The 22,670-nt window shown below is 36.4% G+C and overlaps 1 protein-coding gene across 3 annotated transcripts in view; it reads right to left on the bottom strand.

Moving 5' to 3' along the window:
• The window catches only part of ASCC3 (activating signal cointegrator 1 complex subunit 3), a 364,162-nt gene that overhangs the window by 4,188 nt on the left and 337,304 nt on the right, over positions 1-22,670 (bottom strand). For 2 of the 3 annotated variants that reach the window (XM_027057194.2, XM_027057195.2), the window contains exons 38-41: positions 7,623-7,774; positions 7,222-7,257; positions 5,802-5,949; positions 1,621-1,830 (exon numbers count right to left, since the gene is read on the bottom strand). In XM_027057194.2, coding sequence (XP_026912995.1) covers positions 1,621-1,830; positions 5,802-5,949; positions 7,222-7,257; positions 7,623-7,774 — 546 coding nt within the window. The remainder of the gene's footprint in view (positions 1-1,620; positions 1,831-5,801; positions 5,950-7,221; positions 7,258-7,622; positions 7,775-22,670) is intronic. The other variant, XM_015072573.3, reaches the window with a different exon arrangement.

Here is a 22,670-nt window from a genome sequence, read left to right as displayed (position 1 = left end):
AAGATGGACGAATTGAGATACAATCCTGTTAACCAAATCTTCCAAAGTCTTATTCACAAGAAACTGATACCTAGGGGAGAAAAGACTATCAAGACTAGACCTTGGACCTCAAGATAGTAAGCACTATATCATATAAATACCTTCCCTCAACCCAAGAATCAAACTCACATAAAAAAACATATATTCTAATATGGCAATATTAAAAAATCATTTCTTTGAGGAATGGGAAATTGTAAGCCAAGTGATTTGTAAAATGCATCAATCACCACAATCCAAGATCAGATATTGTCATAATCGCAGCACTTGAAGTCTTTACTTTAGATCGCTTTTACCAAATACAAGATTTTAGTGATTCTTTAAGACACTGGCATTATGGCATAAAATGTACTGATAATGACATGCTTTCAATCAGACATCATTAAATATTCTAGAGGGAGATGTTGCACTTAAGACATTTTAAAAGAGAAGTCTGAGAGCAATGCATTTTTACAGCATTTAGAAACAAAACTGAGAGTTTTTCTAGCATGATTAAGGCATGATTAAATTTTTAAGTAGTAATACTAAGGTAGAAAAATTGTAGTTTTCCCCCATGATTTTATCTGTATGATTACTACCATATTTTTTTGTAAGTGGGATACATTAGGTCTTCTAAAAATGCTCATATTAGAGCCTCTACACTGCCAGAGGCCAATCGGCTCGAACTTACACTGACTGATTTTTAGCATTAGAAATTAAGTGAGATGGGACCTGAAAGCACAGCACTAAAAAGATGTAACAACAGAAAGCTACTTGCCATTCTGTGTTTGAAAGAGAGTGGACTGTACTCACGAACAACCACTTCATTCCTGAGGGCTTATTTTAGATTTGGCACTGGGTGAAACAGAAGACAAATCCTTTCTTATTTCAATTATGGTACTAAAAACCAATCTGCCTACATGCTGTATGCTAATATTCTTAGAAGCCCCAATATTTAATATTTGTGTCATAGGTAACAGAAAAAAGCACAGTAATTGGAAATGAACACACTTTAAATTTTTGACCTGTATGAGCATTGACAATGCTCTCTCACAGGTATTATGGTGAAGGAAACAAGCAGATGTGGCATCTGAGCGCAGAAAAGCTTAGTGTTTTACTCAAAGTCACAGAGCTAAGTGGTAAAACTTTGCTCCCATGCAGCCAAATGTGGTCCCTACATATCAGAGTGCCCCAGGGCAGTGCTTCCCAAACCTTCAAGTCCTTAAAAATCCTTCGGGGTGCTGGGTAAAGGTACAGATTTTGAGACCTCTCCCCCTGAGATTCTGATGCAGTCACTCTGATAAGTACGGCCAGGGAATCTGCACTCCAAAAGGCATTGCAGGGAATTCTGCTGGACTGAGTACATAGACCATATGACAGCAGTATGTCACGCAATGTATTATATAAGGTGGATATTCTGGGGCTGAAAAATGGCACATGGGGAGAAATGATTGATTTCAGAAGACTGACTCTTGCCACTTAAGGCCAGTTGAGAAAGCAGGATTCATGAATGACACGGACACATTAGTAATATAAAAGATATGTGTGGTGGCGCATGCCGGTGTCTGGTGTGAAGCATTTGAGAATGGAAACCAAACACTATACCTTGTGGAACCCAAAGTGGACTCTCTGCAAGCTGACTTGAAGCACATACTCTTGATCAGCATGCAATTTGATCCACCTGTTGTCATTTCGTTTGTCTGAAGTCAGAGTTGTGATAGAAAGTTCACCATGTCCTTCCACTGAGTCATCCCACCAGCCTTTAACACTTAGCCCAACATCTATCACCGGCAAGTGGGATAAGAAATTCCATGCCTGAATAAAAAAAGAGGAAAAGATAATAAAGGGATGGTTAACGTCAAATGCACTGATCAAGTAAGAAATAGTGTGCTTTGAAAAAAATCAACCTTTTTTTTTTTTTAAATGAAATTTTTTGTCAAATTGGTTTCCATACGACACCCAGTGCTCATCCCAACAGGTGCCCTTAATGCTCACCACCCACTTTCCCCTCCCTCCCACCCCCCATCAACCCTCAGTTTATTCTCAGTTTTTAAGAGTCTCTTATGATTTGGCTCCCTCCCTCTCTAACTTTTTTTTTCCTTCCCCTCCTCCATGGTCTTCTGTTTTGACATTAATTCTAGATTCAATGCAGTTGTGAGAATTAACACAGAGAGATCCTGTGCACCAATTTGCCAGTTTCCTCCAATGGTAGCATTTTTCAAAACTAAAGTACAATATTAATACAGGATATTGACATGATATAATCCACAGCTCTTGTTCAGATTTCCCAGTTTTTCTTGAACTCATTTGTATGTGTGTCAAACTAGTGTGCTTTTGCTCTTTGTAGTTTAAAGTCTTTATTATTATTTTTTTTAACGTTTATTTATTTATTTGAGAGAGAGAGAGAGAGAGAGAGAGAGAGAACAAGCAGGGGTGTGGGGTAGAGAGAGAATTTCAAGTAGGCACCCCGGTGTCAGTGCAGAGCCTGACGTGGGGCTCTATCTCATGAAACATGAGACCATGACCTGAGCCGAAATCAAGAGTTGGACACTTAACCAAATGAGCCACCCAGGTGCCCCTAAAGTTTTTTTAAAGGCAACTAAAAAAGTATTAATCATTAGCTACACTGTGACTCCTTCACTGTAAATCCCTCCTAGATATTGAGTGCCTATGGTCTATATTAAACAATAAGTCTAAAAATGCTTGTTTTTAAACTTGTTTGTTTTAGAGAAGCATCGGATCTAATATTTACATGACTTCTAAGGCAGAGAGCATTACTTGGGGATATAAAGGCAACCTGAAAAAAAAAAAACGTTGTGATGCAATTGTTGATGTCACTCAGCATCATTCATTGACTACTGTACAAAAATTTTTTTGTCCATATTCTAAATTTATTCTGAAAGGAAAACATTCCTATATGTCTGTATATCATAAAGAACCCTGTAAGTCTAGGGTCCTTCTGGAAATAAATATGTATTTTTGGCATTATATTGAGAATACCAATTAAAATGATGCATTTTAAAGGGATATAAAATATCTTACTGATTTCATTCTTGCTCTTTAAACGGAAAGATATTTTGAGAAATCAGTATGCATATATCAAGTGCCATCTTTATTGAATGAGTGAATGAATTCCTAAGTCTACAGAAAGGATGTAACAAAATAAACTTAATGTTACCATGTTACTTATTGTCATATTTTTCTAATATTTATAACTATGTGGTAATATCACTAGCAGTCAAGAAACTTCTCAATATATTGGTTGTTTTAATCAGTTACTAATCAGTTACCTTTTAAGTTAGTTTTTAAGAGTACTTTAATTTTGGTTTTTCTTTAATTTCTTAAATATATACCATAGATTTCCTTATAGGCTTTGATTTTCTGTTTGCTAAGACTTTTAGTGCTGCCGAGTACACCTAATTGAAATGAAGTAGCCCTCGTGAATCAAACTACCCCTTAGGAATTCAAAAAATGTAAATCCAATGCAAATTTTCAATCCAAATACAATCCTATAACTTGTCTTGTGAATCTGAAATGATGTCTGGAATAGATCTTGAAATAGTCAAGGTACAGAATGGCCTACACTGTGCTTCATTCAAGGTAACAGATGGCCCTATCCCCTCCTAGAGCCAACAGTCATTGAGTATAGAAGCTATACCACTTGATGTTCTAAGACTGGCCAGAGTGGAAAAGTGATCAAGGGGACACTTAATACACAATTTCTGTAAAGCATTTAAGTTTGTGAGACAACACAAACAACAATTACTACAGGAAGCAAGACTTCATGTTTCTTTACTCGTACTATTAAATTAGTTACCAAGAGGTGTTTCCAGTTATTAGCAACTCATTGGGATTTTACTTTATAAAGCCCCCAAAAGTCAAATCTGGTTTTCATATATATGTAATCTTTCAGTAGCGCTTAAATATTTTTTTTTTTCATCGTTGGTGTGTACACACATACTTGTTGGGTGTGTGTATGTATACACACACATATATACAAAAAAACATAAGCTATTTTTAAAGAAATTGCTAAGACATTTCAATACCAGCCAAACATATTTATCTGAGGATTAATCTTCATCTATTGAATCAGGCAAGAGCATTGCCATGCATACAATTATTTAATTAGCAGCCAAATCCTCTGCCAGTCAGCAGCCGTTCCAGGCATACTGATGGGGTAGAAGATGCAAATCTCACAGTCGTACTGCTTTTTCTCATTACTACTGCAATTAGCACTTAAATTGATGCTTTAAACATACTAATTTCTGGAATAATTCAGGATTTGTATGTTACCTGGGATCGCCTCACTGCAGAGCCGACACCAGATTGCTCTGCAAATTGAAGCACTTTTGAGCCAAATAACCATCATCATATCAGACTGAGCCAATTTGCATTTGGTTTTAAAGATAACAGAATGGCAATTTATGCAAATAAATTAAGTAAGTTTACTTCTGAGTTCTCCCTGAACTAATTATAACAATGTTCTAATTTTTCATCACATCTAAAACTTGGCTTGAAATCAATGTATGTTAGGTTAGAAATCTGTTGTTGCTAACAGAAGCCTTGTTTTGATTTCAATATATTGTTTTTATTCATAATTTTGATGGTAATTTAGTTAGAAAGGTAGGCACTTATTATGAAAATTTAGGTTGTTTTTTTGTGCCAATTTTGAGTTCAACAGAAATTGAACAATCAGACTTCACTGCCTGTTATACTTTTTCTAAGTCTTGCTCAAAACTAAGTTCCACTGGAAAAAAAGAATGACATGGTTTAGAAGTTTCTTTATCTTAATACTTGCATTTGCAAGTCAGTATGTTAATTATGTTATAAATCCTGAATGTTTGACATGTTTAGGCTAAAACTGCTTAAGACTTAAAAGTCTATATATGCCAAATACTTCTGGCATCATTCATTCATATTTTTGGCCATTCCAAAGACTAGGTTTAGAGATGACCTATGTTGTCTTTTACAACACACATTTAGCTAAGTTATGTGGTACACAAAAAAGGGGTTTCTTAGAGAAATACTTTAGAACCTAGGAACAATAAGCAATTAAAATAAAGGGGGAGGGCATAAAAAAGTAACTGAGGGAATTGCATGAAAATCTACTCAACTGAAATTTATACCCAAATGGGTAATATAGCCTAGTGATGGACAAGCTACTGTAGTCCTTTCTAAACTGGTTTAATACATTAATCAGTATTAATACACTAATACATTAATACTTTAATACAGAATCAACTTTGAATAATGCCAATGCTACTACTAATTATTGTCACTGTAACTATTTTTAATATTATTGAGCTCTATTCTATATTAGAAACTACATAACTACATTTTGTTTTTAAAATTTTTATTTTTGTTTTAGAGAGAGAGTGTGCACATGTGCTTGCGCATGTGTGAGCGGGGGAGGGGCAGAGGGAGGAGGAGAGAGAATCTCAGGCAGGCTCCATGCTCAGTGTGGAGCCCAGTGTGGGACTCGATCCCACAACCCTCTCAGATCGTGACCTGAGCTGAAATCAAGAGTTGGACATTCAACTGACTGAGCCATCCAGGCGCCCCATGGAACTACATAAAGCAATTTATATAATAACATCCTGCTTAATTTTCACAAAACTTCATGAGACAGGTATGATGTTTTCATGTTCATAATCATGGCATATGGTAGACAGAATTTAAACCCAGATGAATCAGACTCCAAAGCCAATGCTTTAGGTTAGAAAACTCTAGGTACAATTTCCCAGACAGAATAAGGAAGATTTGAAACACAGAAACAATGATCTTACCTGCTTCATTTTTACAGCTGTTAGCTCATTTTCCATCATCGAGCTGAATACATGGTCCTTCCCTCCACAGGCATGGAGCAATTCAGGAAGGCACTCGATGAAGCCATGGCACCCAGTACGTCCGCCTTTTGTGCCTGTGCTCCATTTCCTGAAAAATAATTCTAACTAATTATTTCCTAGAATAAATGAGAATTCCTGACAATCAGGGTTTACCTGATGACAACAGTTTTTTAAAATTAAGATTACTATACAACTTTTTAAAGGCTGTAATCATTATGTTTCAAAATCAGCCAGCATTCTCTAAGATATCAATCCAAGGCAGTCTGGCTATTATGACATAAGATGTGTAAATCAAATGTGAGCTCAGTAACTACTTAGGGTTTACGGGTAGGGGGTGAATTTCTATAGGAAGGCACTAATGTATACCAGTGCTTCCTGTGGATAAAGCACTGAATTGGAGTCCTGATATTTTTTTTAAAGAATGTGGGCAAATGTCTCTAATATAATTACTTGAATAAAGTTTTTATCTTAAGTTGTTGGGAACCTACAATGAAAAGTACATTTGGGAATCTTTGAGATTTATGGCACAGAAACACAGTCCACCTAAATCTTACTATCTTGTTTATACAACAAGAAGAAAAATATGATTAAAATTATATTAATAGAGCTTTTTCAGGATGACAGCAAAGAGCTGGATGAAATCTCCTAGACCCCAAGCCGCTTTCCATAACAGCCCTGCGTGCTGTGTCACAGTAGTACTCTTATGTACCTACTTTACTGTTGAAACCCAACTCCCGTAACGCTTAGTACTGTCTTGGAAGGGTTCCTGAAACTGAGCTGCAGACATGAGGTATCTGCTTTTCTCCTCATGCCACCTGCTGCTGGTATGGCTCACTCTCTGAATATGCCTTTTAGTTTCCAGGACATCCCATTCTGGGGGCTCAAGCACCATGGAAATAATTGCCTTGGCACCCAGTACACTTGAGGCCAACTGAGGGACTTTCCCTGGAGACCCCCATGTGTGTGTGAGGTTCTGGTTGGCCTCTGTGTCTAGATGCCTCAAATGAGTGCACGCCATAGTCTAGCTGACAGGCAGCAAGTACATGATGGCAGCCTACAGCCAGACTGCTTTCTTCTGTTTTTCGGTCTACATGACTGTAAACCAACATTTTAGCTGCAAAGTATTTCTCAACTGATGTGAAATGCTAGTGTAAAAGAAACACTTTTATTTAAATACTGCCAATCTTGCTTACAAGATGTACCGTTCTTTTTTTTTTGCTAGAATTTTTGCAGCTATGTACACAGGACCTACAGGTTAAATAATTGGATGATAATATAAACTCTTAAATATAGGTTATATCTTGAGCTGCTAGTATATACAACTACCCAGTTTTGGACATTTTGCGGAGGTACGATTTACCTTTGACAATGGATTTCCAGATCCCTCAAATCTATTCTGCAATTAGAGAAATTGGTAATTCATTTTGGTGTCGATTACACAGCACTTTCATAACATCTTTTAAGATGAAGGCTGATATTGTAAAGGAATAAATGCAGTTAAAATGGAAATGTAGGTAATGCTGTAAATAGAAAACAATGTAATAGAAGGTTAAAATGAATTGTGATTCAGCTTGTGGTAGATGACCAAATCCAACTGAGAACCTTGTATCACTAGCTCATGTCTCCCTCTGGGAGACAGGCATTTTCACTGTAAAGAACCAATATCTTAGGCATAACATAAAATTTAAGCGATCACACATGTAAAGAAAATACTATTTTTGAAATAAAAAAAACAGTCACATTGAAAATTAAAACAATTACCTGAAAATGTGAAGATGGTGGTGTTCTATGTTTGGTACTGAAAGAAGAGAACTGTCTTTCAACCACCGACCCTGGATCACCATCTGAACCAGATTGGTGATATTCAGGGCAGTCACCAGCCAGCCCTGGTTTGCAGCCACATCCAACATTGCCTGAACAGGGGGAAAAGCGCACATATTACAAGAATACCATGGCCCTTGCCCTCTCCATTGGGGATCTAATGTTAACCTTAACAAAAAGCAAACGAACATAAAATGAGCATGATACCTCTAAATTACTATTAACCAAAATAGAAACCAGAAAGTAAACCACAGTTGGATTGGTAGGAACAACCCCCAAACTCTCATAGCACTTGTACACCACTTCCTGTAAAGTGCCAAATATTTAGCTGTTTGTAGGGTAGCACATAGAGCCAGGAAATACTGGTATCCAGCAATAAAACAGAGAAAAACTCAATCTACTTTAAGAACAAATACCTATATAATTCACTGTATCAAGAGCACTGGAAGCCGGATTTAAAGAGTGAATCTCTGGAAGTCTTTTCCAAAGTTAGTATCAGTAATAGTAAGGCAATAGGTTTTTTGCCAGAAATTTATTTTCTCCAAAAAGTGGACTAAAGACAGAGCCTCGGTTTTCAATGAAAATAATATACTACACACTTACAAATAGGGCTACTGCCAGTGGTACAAGTGGAAGGATGAGAAACTATTCATATTAGCCTATACATTTAATCTACTGTTTTATGGACAAACAAACGGCTGCATTTGCTTAAGGCAAAACTAAACAGTGAAATCTTATTTAAACAAAGGAGAAGTTTACACAGGCAAAGCTATTTCAATTAAATTAGATTCTGGAGAATGCTGACTTAAAGACACATAAGTTAATATCATGATCTGAGGCAGCTACTTTATACAGTTTTAGGAGTGTACTCTCTTGTTTTTTGGGAAATGAAGACATAAAGCTAAGAGAAATGAGATGTAGTAAATGCTTAAAATGATAGTTTCATGGTAAAGAGTTCACCAACAATAAAATATTTATGAAAATGTTGTAAAAACCTATTAGAATATTTTTGGAAATAATTTTTTAAGGTTTATTTATTTTGAGAGAGAGAGAGGGAGGGAGGGAGGGAGGGGGAGAAAGAGAGAGAGAGAGAGAGAGAGAGAGAGAGAGAGAGAGAGAGAGAGAGAGAGAGAGAGAATGAATATATATCCCAAGCAGGCTCTGTGCAGAGCCTGATGCGTGGCTTGATCTAATGAATAGTAAGATCATGATCTGAGTAGAAATCAAGAGTTGGATGCCTAACTGACTGAGCCACTCAGGCACTCCTGGAAATAATTTTTAAGGCATATTATGCTACTAAAACTAATTTGCCATATTACTTAATACTACCGAGGCAGACACATTTTTCTTCTAAGTTTTGAATTTCCTATTCTGTGTTTTCTAGTTTAAGAAAGAGTACAATAGTTTAAAAAACATCTGGCTAAACCAGTCTGCTGTCTTTTTAAACACATTACAAGGAAATGGGTCAACATTTCTGGATATCATGGTTACTATGATGAAATGGTCAAACAGGGTTTTAGCACCCATGAGTCCTCTATATATGAAAAAGCCTCATACTAATGCAATACATACATTTATATGTATGTATATGTGTATATCAATGTGTATACTTGTATGAATGTACATGTTTATCAATCTAGGGAAAATTGGCTTGCATTCTTCCTGTTTCTCTGCACAGTTGATTAAAATACTCTGTTTTTCTTTGAAGCGTATGAGACAAAAAGATCATGAGGAACACTGTACTCAGACCAAAGGGGGAAAAAAAAACCCAGCATTAGTTCACAAGTCACAACTCTTGAGTTATGTAAGGGAATAGAAAAGAAAAAAGAAATGAATAATTATACCTAATGCAGATCATGATGGTGTTAGAAGTTGTAATGTGGGTAACTATGGTGATTTTACATTATAACTTGACTGGAAATAAATTCCAGACCAAAAGCTCACATACATGAAGAGCTCGATGGATGGACCATATGTTTTTAACTTTGAAGTTTTCATGATGAAGTTGAAAGATTTCATAAAATTTATGAGCATTCCCCACAATTTTTCATTGTATGATCCAGATGTGAAAATGTAAAAAATCATGCAAAGTGATTGCTTACATGAAGTAAATGAAAAGCCATGTCATGAATTGAAAACTATTATTTCTCTTGTTTTAATTTAGAGAAAAGGCAGGTAGGGAGATCAAGAATCTGGGATAAAAAAAGGTTTTGCAACCACCCAAATGTGGTGAGCCAAGTGTTGTTCTCTGCTCAATCACTCTCGAGTTGGGCCTGTTTTCTCTGTACCCCTCACCCCCCACCTCTACCACTGCCTTAGTGTAGGCCTTCATCACCTCTTACCTGGAATATTAATAACTACCCCTTTATTCTCATCTCATATAATTCTTCTTCAATCCATGTTTTATATGGTTACCAAAGCAAATTATCACAGAGATGACACTGATTGTGTCATTTGTCTGCTTACATTTCTTTGATGGCTTCTCATGGTGTAGAGGACAATGCTAGCTAGCACTTCTCTGCATGATAGTTCTGGTCTGTGATCTAGCCCGTCCTGGCTTATCATTCTGGCCCCTTTCTGTACTCCTAAAATAGCAATACTAAACTACTGCTATTTTCCCACTTTTGTCCTTGCTCTTAATGTTCTCTTTCTGCAAATCCTGCTCTGTTTACCGGGGAAATTCTGATTCATCCTTCAAGTTTAGCTCAAATGCTACTTCTTTTTTTAATGTTTATTTATTTTTTTTTTTTGAGAGAGAGAGGGAGAGGGAGAGAGAGAGAGAGAGAGAGAGAGAGAGAGAGAGAGAGAGAGAGGGAGAGGGAGAGAAAGCACAAGAGAGGCAGGCACAGAGAGAGAGGGAGACACAGAATCTGAAGCAGACTCCAGGCTCCAAGCTGTGAGCACAGAGCCCGCTGAGGACGCGGGGCTCAAATGCACAAACTGTGAGGTCATGACCTGAGCCAAAGTCGGACGCTTAATCGACTGAGCCTCCCAGGTGCCCCTCAAATGCTACTTCTTACTGTGAAGTCTCCCTGATTCTTCCAGATGGATGGTAGGTATTTCTTTTTCTGTGCATCTGCTGCTCTGGACACATGCCACCATTACCCTATTGTGATTCTTTGTTTACATATCTGCCCTTTAAACTATAGATTTCTTGGCAGCAAGAATTTAGAAATATTCTGTTAACTCTAGCCCAGTGCACTCAAAGAGTACTGTGTGTGTGTGTGGAAGAATATTGGTAAAAAACCCAATTACAATGACTATAAAAACTTCTGCCTAAATTATTGCAAACTTTCTGAAGGCAGTGCAGTGTAGGAAAAATATTACAAGCTTCGGTGTCAGATAGACATAGATTTGAATCCTAATTTTGTTCCAATTTCAAGGTGTTATTACATGTCCTTATAGGGGAACTATATAGGTACAATGAGGTAATGTACTAAGTAAGGTATCTAATATACTGCCTGGAACACAGATCTCAACAAACAGGGGACTATTTCTAAAGTTTTTCCATGATAAAATGAAAAGAACACTCTAAAATAGTCCATTTTTTCTAACAAGGATTTCCTTTGGGCCTTTTGGCGTAAATTTCTGCATCGAGAAGTATAGGGCCTTGAGGCCCAGAGCATGCAAGGTCAGGAGCAGATGCATGGAATGGGCAAAACAGTTCATCAGGGGAGGTGCCAATTATGAGATAGTCAGGGAACAAGGCTAATGACAGTCCCTGAGGCTCCGGCCAAACTGGTGGATGTGGGCTTGGTTCTCAGTTTGAGTGGGCAAGCCCTGGTTACTGTTCAGAGGTATACCCCAAAAGAAGCTAAGGCCAGGGGATGGTCCAGGTAAATGGACTTGAGGGTCCTAATAACTTGTAGTGATGTATCTCCGCATGACTGAGCCTACGATGGATTCCCTGTGTCTCATGGTCCTTTGTAGCAGTCCTCCTGACAGATAAAACCTAGTAGGTTTGCTCCTTCCCAGAGTGGGACTGAATTTGGTAACAGCTGGAGATCACGGCTCAGTTCCCCAACTCATCTCAAAGTCCCTTACAGAGATCTAATACCAAACAACAAAGGTAATTTTAGTACATTGAGGAGATATAACTCTGTGGATATTTTTTACCAGCTTAACATTAATATTAGGCAAATACTTAATCCCCCTTTATCTCTCATCCACTTTCTACTTGACATGCTACCTACTACAGGGCAAAACTAGGATAATTCTAAGTGTAGGGGAAAATGGATGGGGGCTGACTCTGTGTATGAGACTTTCTCCTACTAAGTTGGAATGAACTTCAATTGATTGTTGATTGAGAACTCTGTCATTTCCAGCTGTGACAAAATGGAAATATAATTTCTAGCACTGTATTCATTTATAAAATTATACTACTATTAAAATATTGTCATAATTAATAGAAACAGTGGAGCTGTCATTTATTCATAGGAGACCAGGGGTTTTAACCGAGGTGCCACTATGGAGCCAGGTGAAAAGTCCAGGTAAAAACTAGGGAACTTCTGCAGTATGTGGCTTTATGCCAAGGTAAACCACCACCACCACAAACTACAAAAATCAACCCCACCCCTCACTCCCATAAACAACGACAAGTTTAGAAAATGGACACTCTCTGGAAGGAAATTTTTTAGACTCTTGGAGTCCTGGAGCCAAAGGCATGCTTTATGACTTGAATACAACTCATGTCCTGAACATTTATTTTGAATCAATTTCAAGAATTCCCTAAGCATATATCAGACTTGGTCTTAGCATTTAAATTCAACCACATTTTCACAGTGGTGTTACTACTTCTGTAAAGGACAGATTTGTCCAAATCTAGAGATATTTTTCATACCTTCTGCTATCATAGATTATATTTAACAATGCAAGCTTGACAACATGTCTCTCCATATATTATATCAAATAAAATTTCATTCAATCATTAAAAGTCCTAAACAGTGAATTATATTATTCAAGTCAACCTGCATAGACTGTATGCGTATATGGTGTCGGGAAAATACTTGCATAATAGTGCAGAGACTATAAAACACTTTCGTAAATAGCTCACCTTTGATTGTTAATGATACCAAGTGTGAGGCAGGGATTAGTAATCATTCTCCTTTCACAGAGAAACTGAAGCTCGTGAGTTCAGTGACCATGCAATCACACCACTCAAAAGTGAAATTAAGACTTGATCTTGGTTTGCCAATCAATTACCTGGGTGCATTACACTATATTTTATTACCTTTGAATGATTTACATTTACCTTGGCTTTTTTTAAACTTTATTTTAAGTAGGCTTCACACCCAACCTGAGACTTGAACTCATGACTCTGAGATTAAGAGTCTCATGCTCTACCGACTGTGCCAGCCAGGTGCCCCTACCCTGTATTATTTCACGAAGAATTTAAAGTGGTTTACATGTGTCCTTTCCCCCCTTACATAATGGAAAAATAGAAACTCCAGACAAATTAGGAGTTTGATCAATTATTGTCTCTGAACGAATTTTATCAACACAATTTTTGAAAAAGTAATTTTCGAATACATTTGAATCCATAATTTGATTATAAGTACATCTTAATATTTGATATACACGTATTATGTATCATTTGGAATCCAACTGAATTGTGGATTTAAATGGTTCAAGGGTAACATAGGAACTTTGAGTACTGTGACCGAATTGTCAACTTCATTGCAAGAAAATAGAATCACTGAACAGTAAAGAAAAGCTATCATTCAAGATACATCAAATGGTATTAACAGGTGGATAATAAGATGTAGTTCTAAGGTCCATTATTTAACATTTTCTAAATTTAGTTTGAAAAGTCTGTGAATTAGTCCTCACTGTCATCAAGAGTCTGTGGCTGTAGAGAGTACATATGGAGAGGACAGATGATGCCCCAGCTCTTCTACCCACAGCCCCCTTAGCATTCTGACTCGTACCCTCTCTTCTTCCTCCCTTTATCCTTTGCTCTCTTTAAGGAACTTTTTCTCTTTTCCTCACATCTCCTGCTAGTCACCCTTGGGTATCTAGTTGCAGTGTACAGATTGCAACAACCACGTGAAAATAAGATCATGACAAAGGCTGAAATGGTTAGATAATGTTGCCATTTCTGTTCAGATTAGAGGACATAAAGATAATATATTGACAATTTGAGAGAAAGGTTTAGTCTAGAATGGGAGAAAAAGATTTTCATTAATTTACAGAAGTTACTATTTATGGAATGTCATGATAATGCAAAATACTATGGAAAGATCATAAAAAATAAGTAAATAAAAGTCTGTGAAACTCATAGCCAAGAGGAACCTAAGGAGATATGACAACTAAATATAATGTGGTACCTTTAATGGGGCCCTAGCAAAGAAAAAGGACATTAAGTACACTAAAGAATTCTAAGTATGACTTTAGTTAATAATAATGTATCAATATGGGTTCATTAATTGTGACAAATGTACCTTATTAATGTCAGATGTTACTAACAGAGGAAAACTGGGTGTGGAATATATAGGAACTCTCTGTAGTCTCTTTGCAACTTTTCAATAAATCTAAGACTGTTCTAAAATATAAAGTATTAAAAAAAAAGACTATGGAAATTCATCCTAAGCAGCTTGTTAGAACATTAGTTGTTACACATCTGCTAGAAAATGCACTATTTAGTTCAAGAGCTCCCAGAAGTTTTACAATGATGGGAAAAACTGAAAGAAAAAAAAAAAAAGCTTTTCTTGACAGAAAGGCATACTCTTTTAAAGGTTGAGGTCAGCTGCAAGTAATGATACAATATTTTGTCAATAATTAAAATGCTATAAGTACATTTATAAGAATCCTTTTCAATAGCAACAGTTGTTCACTGGAACTTTCTCCTGAACTTTTCCCCCCAGAAGGTTAGCATTCAGGAAGCTCAGCTGCTGTCTAACAAACTTAATTAATCAAAAAGTCATTTCCGAGCTGTAACTATGAGTAAAAGCGCTTCAAGTGTGCTAGCAAGCCTACAAGTTAATCAAAATGCTAATGCAGTACAAATTAAAGTTGTGATTAACATTTCACAGTAGCTGCTTAAGTGAGTTGATCACACAAATGGGTTAAGCATTACTCATTTCCTATAGCCCCAACCGGGAAAAGGATTGTTATGTGGGTATGAGGACAGGAGCTGGGGGTAGAAGGATCCTTCATAATAGCATCACATCATCAATAAACCGTCACCAAATTGTCATACAAAAGCTTACAGGTAGAGTCACCCAGGGGGAAATAGCCTTCCAAATTATATTATAGTGCTTGAAGGGAGATTGCCTGTAAATCCACAAGAATAAGTAAAGGTGTTTAACACCTCAAAATCCACACATTTGTGTTAGTTTTGGAAATGCTACATGCATTTAGCTCTGTGTTGCTTCTGGGGAAGGAAATGGTACCTTGTTTCAATGTTGTTTCCTGTGTTCTACTGAGGAATTAAAATGTGGCTCTCATACATGAAGAAATAACCACTAACTGGATGATGATTCTATTTTTTTTTTACTACATTTTTATTTTAATTCCAGTATAGTTAACATACAAGGTTTATATTAGTTTCAGATGTGAAACAGAGTGAGTCAACTGGATGATGATTTTGCACCATAGTATGGATCTTTGCATTTGGAAGATTAATCCTTCAGGATTAAATTCATTTAGCATTATTTGCTTTTAAATACTCATCCATTAAGAAAATTTCATCAGGCTTCCATGGCAAGATATGAGCTCCTGGCAGTCTTGCCAGGAAAGCAGCCTGAATTAGACTTCCCTGTTTCCATGAATTTGATAAGGTCACACTAATGTTTACAATAAACAGACTACATTTGTTGGTAGACAATTCAGATTTGGCAGATAATCTCAAAAACATTGTGAGAATCCACACATAATAAATCTCCCTTTTCAATCCTCTCCTAGTAAATAACTTGAAAGGAAAAAGAGAAATATTTATTCATTCCATTCATCATAATATAATGAAATACACTACATGCCAAGAACTATATCCAAGTTACCTTAACAGTCAGTGATATTATAAATAGTTATTGATAAGGTTCCAGCCTACCTTGGATGATGCAAAATCCTCCAAATGTACGCTCATAGTATTAATATTCCTTAAAATATCCATAAAACAGATATATTTAAAACTCAGTAGTGTAATTTTCATTTCAGGATCCTTTAAAAATTTGAGTTGCAGCAATTAAATATTTAATTATTTTTTTTAACTCTTCAGATTATGGATCTCTAAATATGTATAATCCAATTTTGGAAGTCTAAAAATTATTTATAATCCACCCATCTTTTTCTTAAAATGATTTGAAGAAGCTTTCTGAAGTCTATTGTGCTGTACTACCCACTTAAAGATAATCTTTTCATTTGGTCTAATTATAAGCATTTAAAAGTGTGAAAGGATTCTAAGAATATACAGAAGCTTTTATCTATCATTTACTGTATCAAAACATTTCTTACAAGTATTGGATTAGCGATTTGACCAAGTACTTCTTTTGTTAAGCTTAGCAATACCTGGCCTATTTCTACTGCTAACTGTATTTGACTCTACAGTTCTAAAACTTGCTCTCTTAATTGACACTGACATTCTTCAATACATTGACAACCCACTAAGCATGTGCTTAGTGCACCCATAGGTAAATACTCCTCAAAGGTTACGTTAGTCTTGCTTCATGGCAGTTCTATCTCCTGGCGTCATACAATATTTTCATGCTTTTTAATCTACTACAAATGGAAATCATTTGTTAATGGAAATATAGAGCCAGCTATAGTCATAGTATTTCTCAGTTAAGAAATTAAATCACTCATATGTGGAATTTAAGAAACAAAACAGATGAACATAGAGGAAGGGAAGGAAAAATAAGATAAAAACAGGGAGGCAAATCATAAGAGACTCTTAAATACAGGGAACAAGCTGAGGGTTGTTGGAGGAGAGGTGGGTGGGGGGATGGGCTAAATGGATAATGGGCATTAAGGGGGGCACTTGTTGGGATGAGCACCAAGTGTTGTATGTAAGTGATAAATCACTGGTTCTACCCTGAAACCAATACTATACTGTATGTTAACTAACTTGAATTTAAATAGATAATGTACTCTAAAAAAAATAAAGTCAATGAAAAATATTCATATCATTGTATCATCTTTTGTTTCCCTTATCCTATTCTTTCCTGTTTTCAGACTTGAATATGTACATACATACATATCTTAAGCTTATCAATTAAAATCTTTTAAAAAATAGATTGAAAATTCAATGTGTTTTCAGAATAGCTGTGGGTTATAAAGAAGATAAAATTGATATGAGATGTAATACACTTTAAGTTTATTGGAAATGGTTTATAGAGAAATAAAGACGTCAAATTATTGTTTGAAGTTTGGGTTAAAGAACAATTTCACCAATAAACTTTCAGGGATTTGTTTTTGCAAACTGAAGAAGGTCTTCTGAAAGGAGAAAAGTATATACATCTATTCAATTCATAGATTTCCTCCCCTTTATTTATGGCTAGCACCATTCATGACAATTGATAAAGCCTATTAAAGCATGTTAGATGGTAACTAGACTACAGTGGTGATCATTTTGCAATGTATACACATGTCAAATAACTGTGCTGTACACCTGAAACTAACATAATATTGCATGCCAGTTATCCCACAATTAAGGAAAAAATTCTCCCTGCTTTGGTACTAATAAGACCCAAAAGAACAAAAAGCATGTTAACATTAATTTGTGTGGCAGATGAGCTACACATATTACTTTCTGTGTGCAAGAGAAGAAAGGCTGGAAACAGTAGTTCAAAAAGACCTGGGCATTAAGGAAAATAATGTGAAATCACAGCTCTTTTATTAAAGTTAGATGCAAGGGCACTGGGGTGACTCAGCTGGTTAAGTGTCCAACCCTTGATTTAGGCTCAGGTCACGATCTCACGGTTCGTGAGATCAAGTCCCGCATAGGGCTCTGCGCTGACGGCATGGAGCCTGCTTGGGATTCACTCTCTGCCTCTATCTCTACCTCTCTCTCTCTCAAAATAAATAAATAAACAAATATTTTAAAAAGTTCAGATGCAAGAATTTACACCTTACCTGCCAGAGTATACCTTTTAGGTACTGAATCCCTAGATTATTACCAAAGCAGGCCCTCTTGTTTACCTTTGCCTACCTCCATGAGGGCAACAAAACATGAATTCGATCTATATAAACATGTGCCTTGCTTGGTATGCAGAATACACAACTTTCCACTCTTCCTCGATAGTAAAGGGGAGATGTCTGCTATTTTGGGGGAATTGGTAGTTCTGTATCTTGAGGCAAGGAATCTCTGAGATTGCTTATTGCTACTAGAAGTTTGAAGCTTTTCAAAAAGAATCAGTGTGATGGACAAAGTCTGCCTTTAGGGGAGCTCCATTAGTTGTTAGTTGTGATTAACCAGTGAAAGAAGCCAAGAACCTAACCTAAGCAGCATTGAAGAATGAAAGAGAAACATAAGATATGTGTATATGTGTTTTAATAGTACACTTATGCATAGCTTGTTCTAGTATGCATAAAACATGTATATTTAAAATATATGCATACTAATATATGTACTTTTTGTCCATATGTATACATATGTAGATGTAATACATTGTATTTTATATATATATATATATACACACACACACATATATATATATATACATACACATATATATATATATTTATTTTACTGGGTTATTTTGTAATTATGATGGCATTTCTCCTTCCCTTGATGGTTATATCAGCAATCTGTCTTTCCTCCATTGTTTCCAATTTTTGTGGTTTTCAGAGAGAATGTGGGGAAGTAAATGGTTAATTCACTGGTCTATCTAGAATGATATAAAAAACTTGAGAAAGAGCATAAGCAGTTATATAAAAAAGGCAAACAGCATATCTACTGGAAACTGTGGAGTGATGTGATATAATACAGCAATTACAAATATCAACCATATTAACAACTTGCTCTTAGAACTGGTTAAAGGAACTACAGACCACTGAAAGGGAATTAAGTAAATAAAAGAAGGTGATTTTAGTACAAAGGGAACAATTAATTAAAAATACTATTCATGATCTAGTGGAAATTCTTAGTTTAAAAACAGTAGAAATTGCTGTGAAATTCTCATATTTTAAAAGAAATTCTGACTAGATCACGAGTACAATTTTACATCCATCCTTACAGGACAAAGGGAAATGGTGAGATATACCTTTATTGCAAATAAACTATGCTAAAAACTTTTTCTTTTTGATGTGATTTTGAGAAAACTACTTAGTTTTCATGTGTAAAATGAGGATAACTGTACTACTTCATTGGACTATTGAGACAAATCCAATGCGAAGCAAGTAGAACAGAGCCTAGGACAAAGAAAAGTTATCACTTCATTGTTAAAGATGGTCTGCCTATGGGCCATCATTATACACTGGATTTTTTGGTGTGGGGTGCAGGGATACTGTGCAATTCTCCAAATAATTCTGGTAGAATTTGGTATTTACATACATTAATTGCCATTTAAATATGGAAGCAAATGTCTCCATATACCTTTCTAATCAACCTGCAGTCATATTTTGTGTGTGTGTGTGTGTGTGTTCTTTCATAACAGAATCTTACAGTCTTTAAAGGCACTGATGTTAAAGTCCTTTAAAATAAATATTAAAATACACAGAGAGATTTTGGTCTCTTAAATTTAGCCTGCAGCAGACTTAGCTGACAGGTCAATCTGTCGTCTACCACATCTTTTTTTTTTTTTTTAATATGAAATTTATTGTCAAATTGGTTTTCATACAACACCCAGTGCTCCTCCCAACAGGTGCCCTCCTCAATTCCCCTCACCCACCCTCCCCTCCCTCCCACCACCAACATCTTAAACGTTCCAAATAACCCAGCAAACTGACAGCACAGTCACACTTTGAAACACAAAGTCCTCTGGTTCTCAGCTCACTGAGTTGGCTCCTCTAGCCCGGGTTTTCCTTTTTCCAAGAAACACCTGAAAATATTCAATTCCTAGGAAGTTTTGCTATAAATACCATCCAGGAGGTAGTGGGAGTGACTAAGATATAAACCTGTACTCTTATGCTATTTGGCTCAGTATTGTATTTAGTTTTCATTTAAGTGAAGATGACTTTAAATATTTTATTTTTAAGTAAAATTGAAGATGACTTTAATGTAAAGACTTGTAGCACTTTTTAGAAAAGATCAGAGATATTCGATCAGGATTTAAAGTCCTGGAATTTCCACTGGTTTCAGCATGGACTGCCTTGACAAATCACCTGTAACATAGTTATTTAACTTCTATGAACATCAATTTCTTTGTGTCTTGATAAAAAAAAAACCAAACAAAACAGGACAAAAACCCACACAAACAGCAGAGAGCTAATCAAGACATCAGCAGTTCTGGCTTTGCTGTCAAATTTGGAAAATTTAGGCATGTCAGTTTAATTTTTGATACTTCTTATTTGTAATATTCTCACAAAAGCTGAAAACATAAAGTTTTCCTTTGGTGCAAGCAGCACAGAAAGTATGTCATATCACTTACTACATTTTTTATTTTTTTTATTTAAAAAAAAATTTTTTTTTTTTCAGCGTTTATTTATTTTTGGGACAGAGAGAGACAGAGCATGAACGGGGGAGGGGCAGAGAGAGAGGGAGACAGAATCAGAAACAGGCTCCAGGTTCTGAGCCATCAGCCCAGAGCCCAACGCGGGGCTCGAACTCACGGACCGTGAGATCGTGACCTGGCTGAAGTCGGGCGCTTAACCGACTGCACCACCCAGGCGCCCCAACATTTTAAATATATATTACAAGTACCATGATCAAGAAGAGGATTTCAAAGGTGAATGGTAGGAACAATCAATTCTGTAATTACTCAATTTACAAATTAGAACATTTTAAGAAGATTTTAAAAAGTGAGGTATGCAGAGTAATTTTTACTTTTATTTTTATTCAGTGGGATAGAATGGAAATACTAGTAACAGTAACATATTAAAAGGAGCCATTACATAAACACCTCAAAGCAAAAGAATGGCACAAATGACCTTGATACATAATTTCAAATGGGTATAAGAAGGAAAGGTAGGCTGTATGGTACATTCTGACTTCAAGCAGGGAAATACAACTACATAACTATGTTTTCCTTTTGTCAAGACTACAGAGTTTTCATAATCTAAATGATGGCTTATATAAAAGGTATGTTTCTATAGGGGCACCCAGGTGGCTCAGTTGGTCAAGCATTTTACTATTGATTTCAGCTCAGATCATGAGTTTGAGCCTGCTTGGATTCTCTCTCTCCCCCTCTCTGCTCCTCCCCTCCTTGTGTGTGCGCGCTCTTGCTCTCAAAATAAAGAAATAAACTTAAAAAAAATATTTAGGGGCACCGGGTAGTTCAGTCAGGTAAGCATTCAACTTTGGCTCAGTCACGATCTTACGGTTCATTGGTTTGAGCCCCACCTCGGGCTTGTGGTGGTGCACTGACAGTGCAGAGGCTGCTTGGGATTCTCGCTCTCCCTCTCTGCCCCTCCCCCAATTGCACACCATCTCTTTCTCAAAATGAATAAACTTAAAAAATATTAACTTTGGAGTTAAATGACTATGATAAAGCAAGGAAATAAAAGAGCTACTATGAATAAGGGTACTAAAATAGACCTACTTCCTTGAGTCCTTAAATTGTTTAATTTATAAACATTAACTAATGCCCTATTCTTGTAAGGTGTTATTCTTATTCAAAAACGAGGGTTAAGTGACTTGCCTAACACCTTATACTAAAACCAGAGCAGAGCTGGATTTATGGTAAGAGCTGGTGGCATTGAGTCCCACGCATAGACCACAAGGTCATGCTGATGTCCCATGGGGGCAGGAGTATAATTTTCAATCAGCCAGCAGGGCTGCAGCTTGGAAAACTGTGTGAACCAATGCTTTCTAAGGCCAACAATACCCACGTAATCAAATGAGAAAAATAGGGTACAATAATAAAACTGTCAATCAGCCACCACATAAAATTTTACCAACTCTTGATTTTCACCCCCAAATTTCCATTGGCAACTGTAATATTCTTTCCTTTTCCTGACTTGTTTACTTCTATCACAATCTTACAAGAAATTGCAGGAATCAGAGGATTTAGGATGGCTGGTTGCCATCTCTTTACAACAAAGATTTGTTTTTACCATGTGGCTTCTGATTAGCCAACTCAACATTCAAGATGATCATAACTAATACTTGTAATTTCTAATAAAGAAAATCCCACCACAATGTCTGGCTATAAGGGACTCATTAAATAAACTATGACCTTCATATGAAGGAATATAGTGCAGTCATTAGAAATTATGTTGGGTGGGGTGCCTGGGTGGCTTGGTCGGTTGGGCGTCCGACTTCAGCTTAGGTCATGATCTCACGGTCCGTGAGTTCGAGCCCCGCGTCGGGCTCTGTGCTGACAGCTCAGAGCCTGGAGCCTGTTTCAGATTCTGTGTCTCCCTCTCTCTCTGCCCCTCCCCTGTTCATGCTCTGTTTCTCTCTGTCTCAAAAATAAATAATCGTTAAAAAAAAATTAAAAAAATTAAATTATGTTGGGAAAAACATTTAGTGTTAAAAATATTTAATGTTATAAATTATTAAGTTAAGATAGTTTATAAAATAACGATAAAATATGCAAAAGAAAAAAGTGAGAGGTGTACAAAGAAAAAGAGCTTCTGAGCTTCCAGGGACAAAAAAGAACAATACACAACTATTGCACCCTAGCTAGTAAATTTGATTTTTGTATGAAAAAGGGTTAGTAATCCTAAAATGACATTAGGAATATGGTAGAATTGAGGAAATAGTAAATATGTTTTGATTAATGAGAACCAGGTTTCTCGCAGGGGGATGGAGTTTAAAAAGAAGAGTAAAATGAGAAAAAACTGAGGGCTGATGGGGAGTGGGAGGGAGGAGAGGGTGGGTGATGGGCATTAAGGAGGGCACCTGTTGGGAGGAGCACTGGGTGTTGTATGGAAACCAATTTGACAATATAT

Source organism: Acinonyx jubatus, chromosome B2, assembly GCF_027475565.1.
Source record: "Acinonyx jubatus isolate Ajub_Pintada_27869175 chromosome B2, VMU_Ajub_asm_v1.0, whole genome shotgun sequence".
NCBI lineage: Eukaryota > Metazoa > Chordata > Mammalia > Carnivora > Felidae > Acinonyx > Acinonyx jubatus.
The sequence above is the reverse complement of the archived record's forward strand: the minus strand, read 5'-3'. Positions and strand labels throughout refer to the sequence as shown.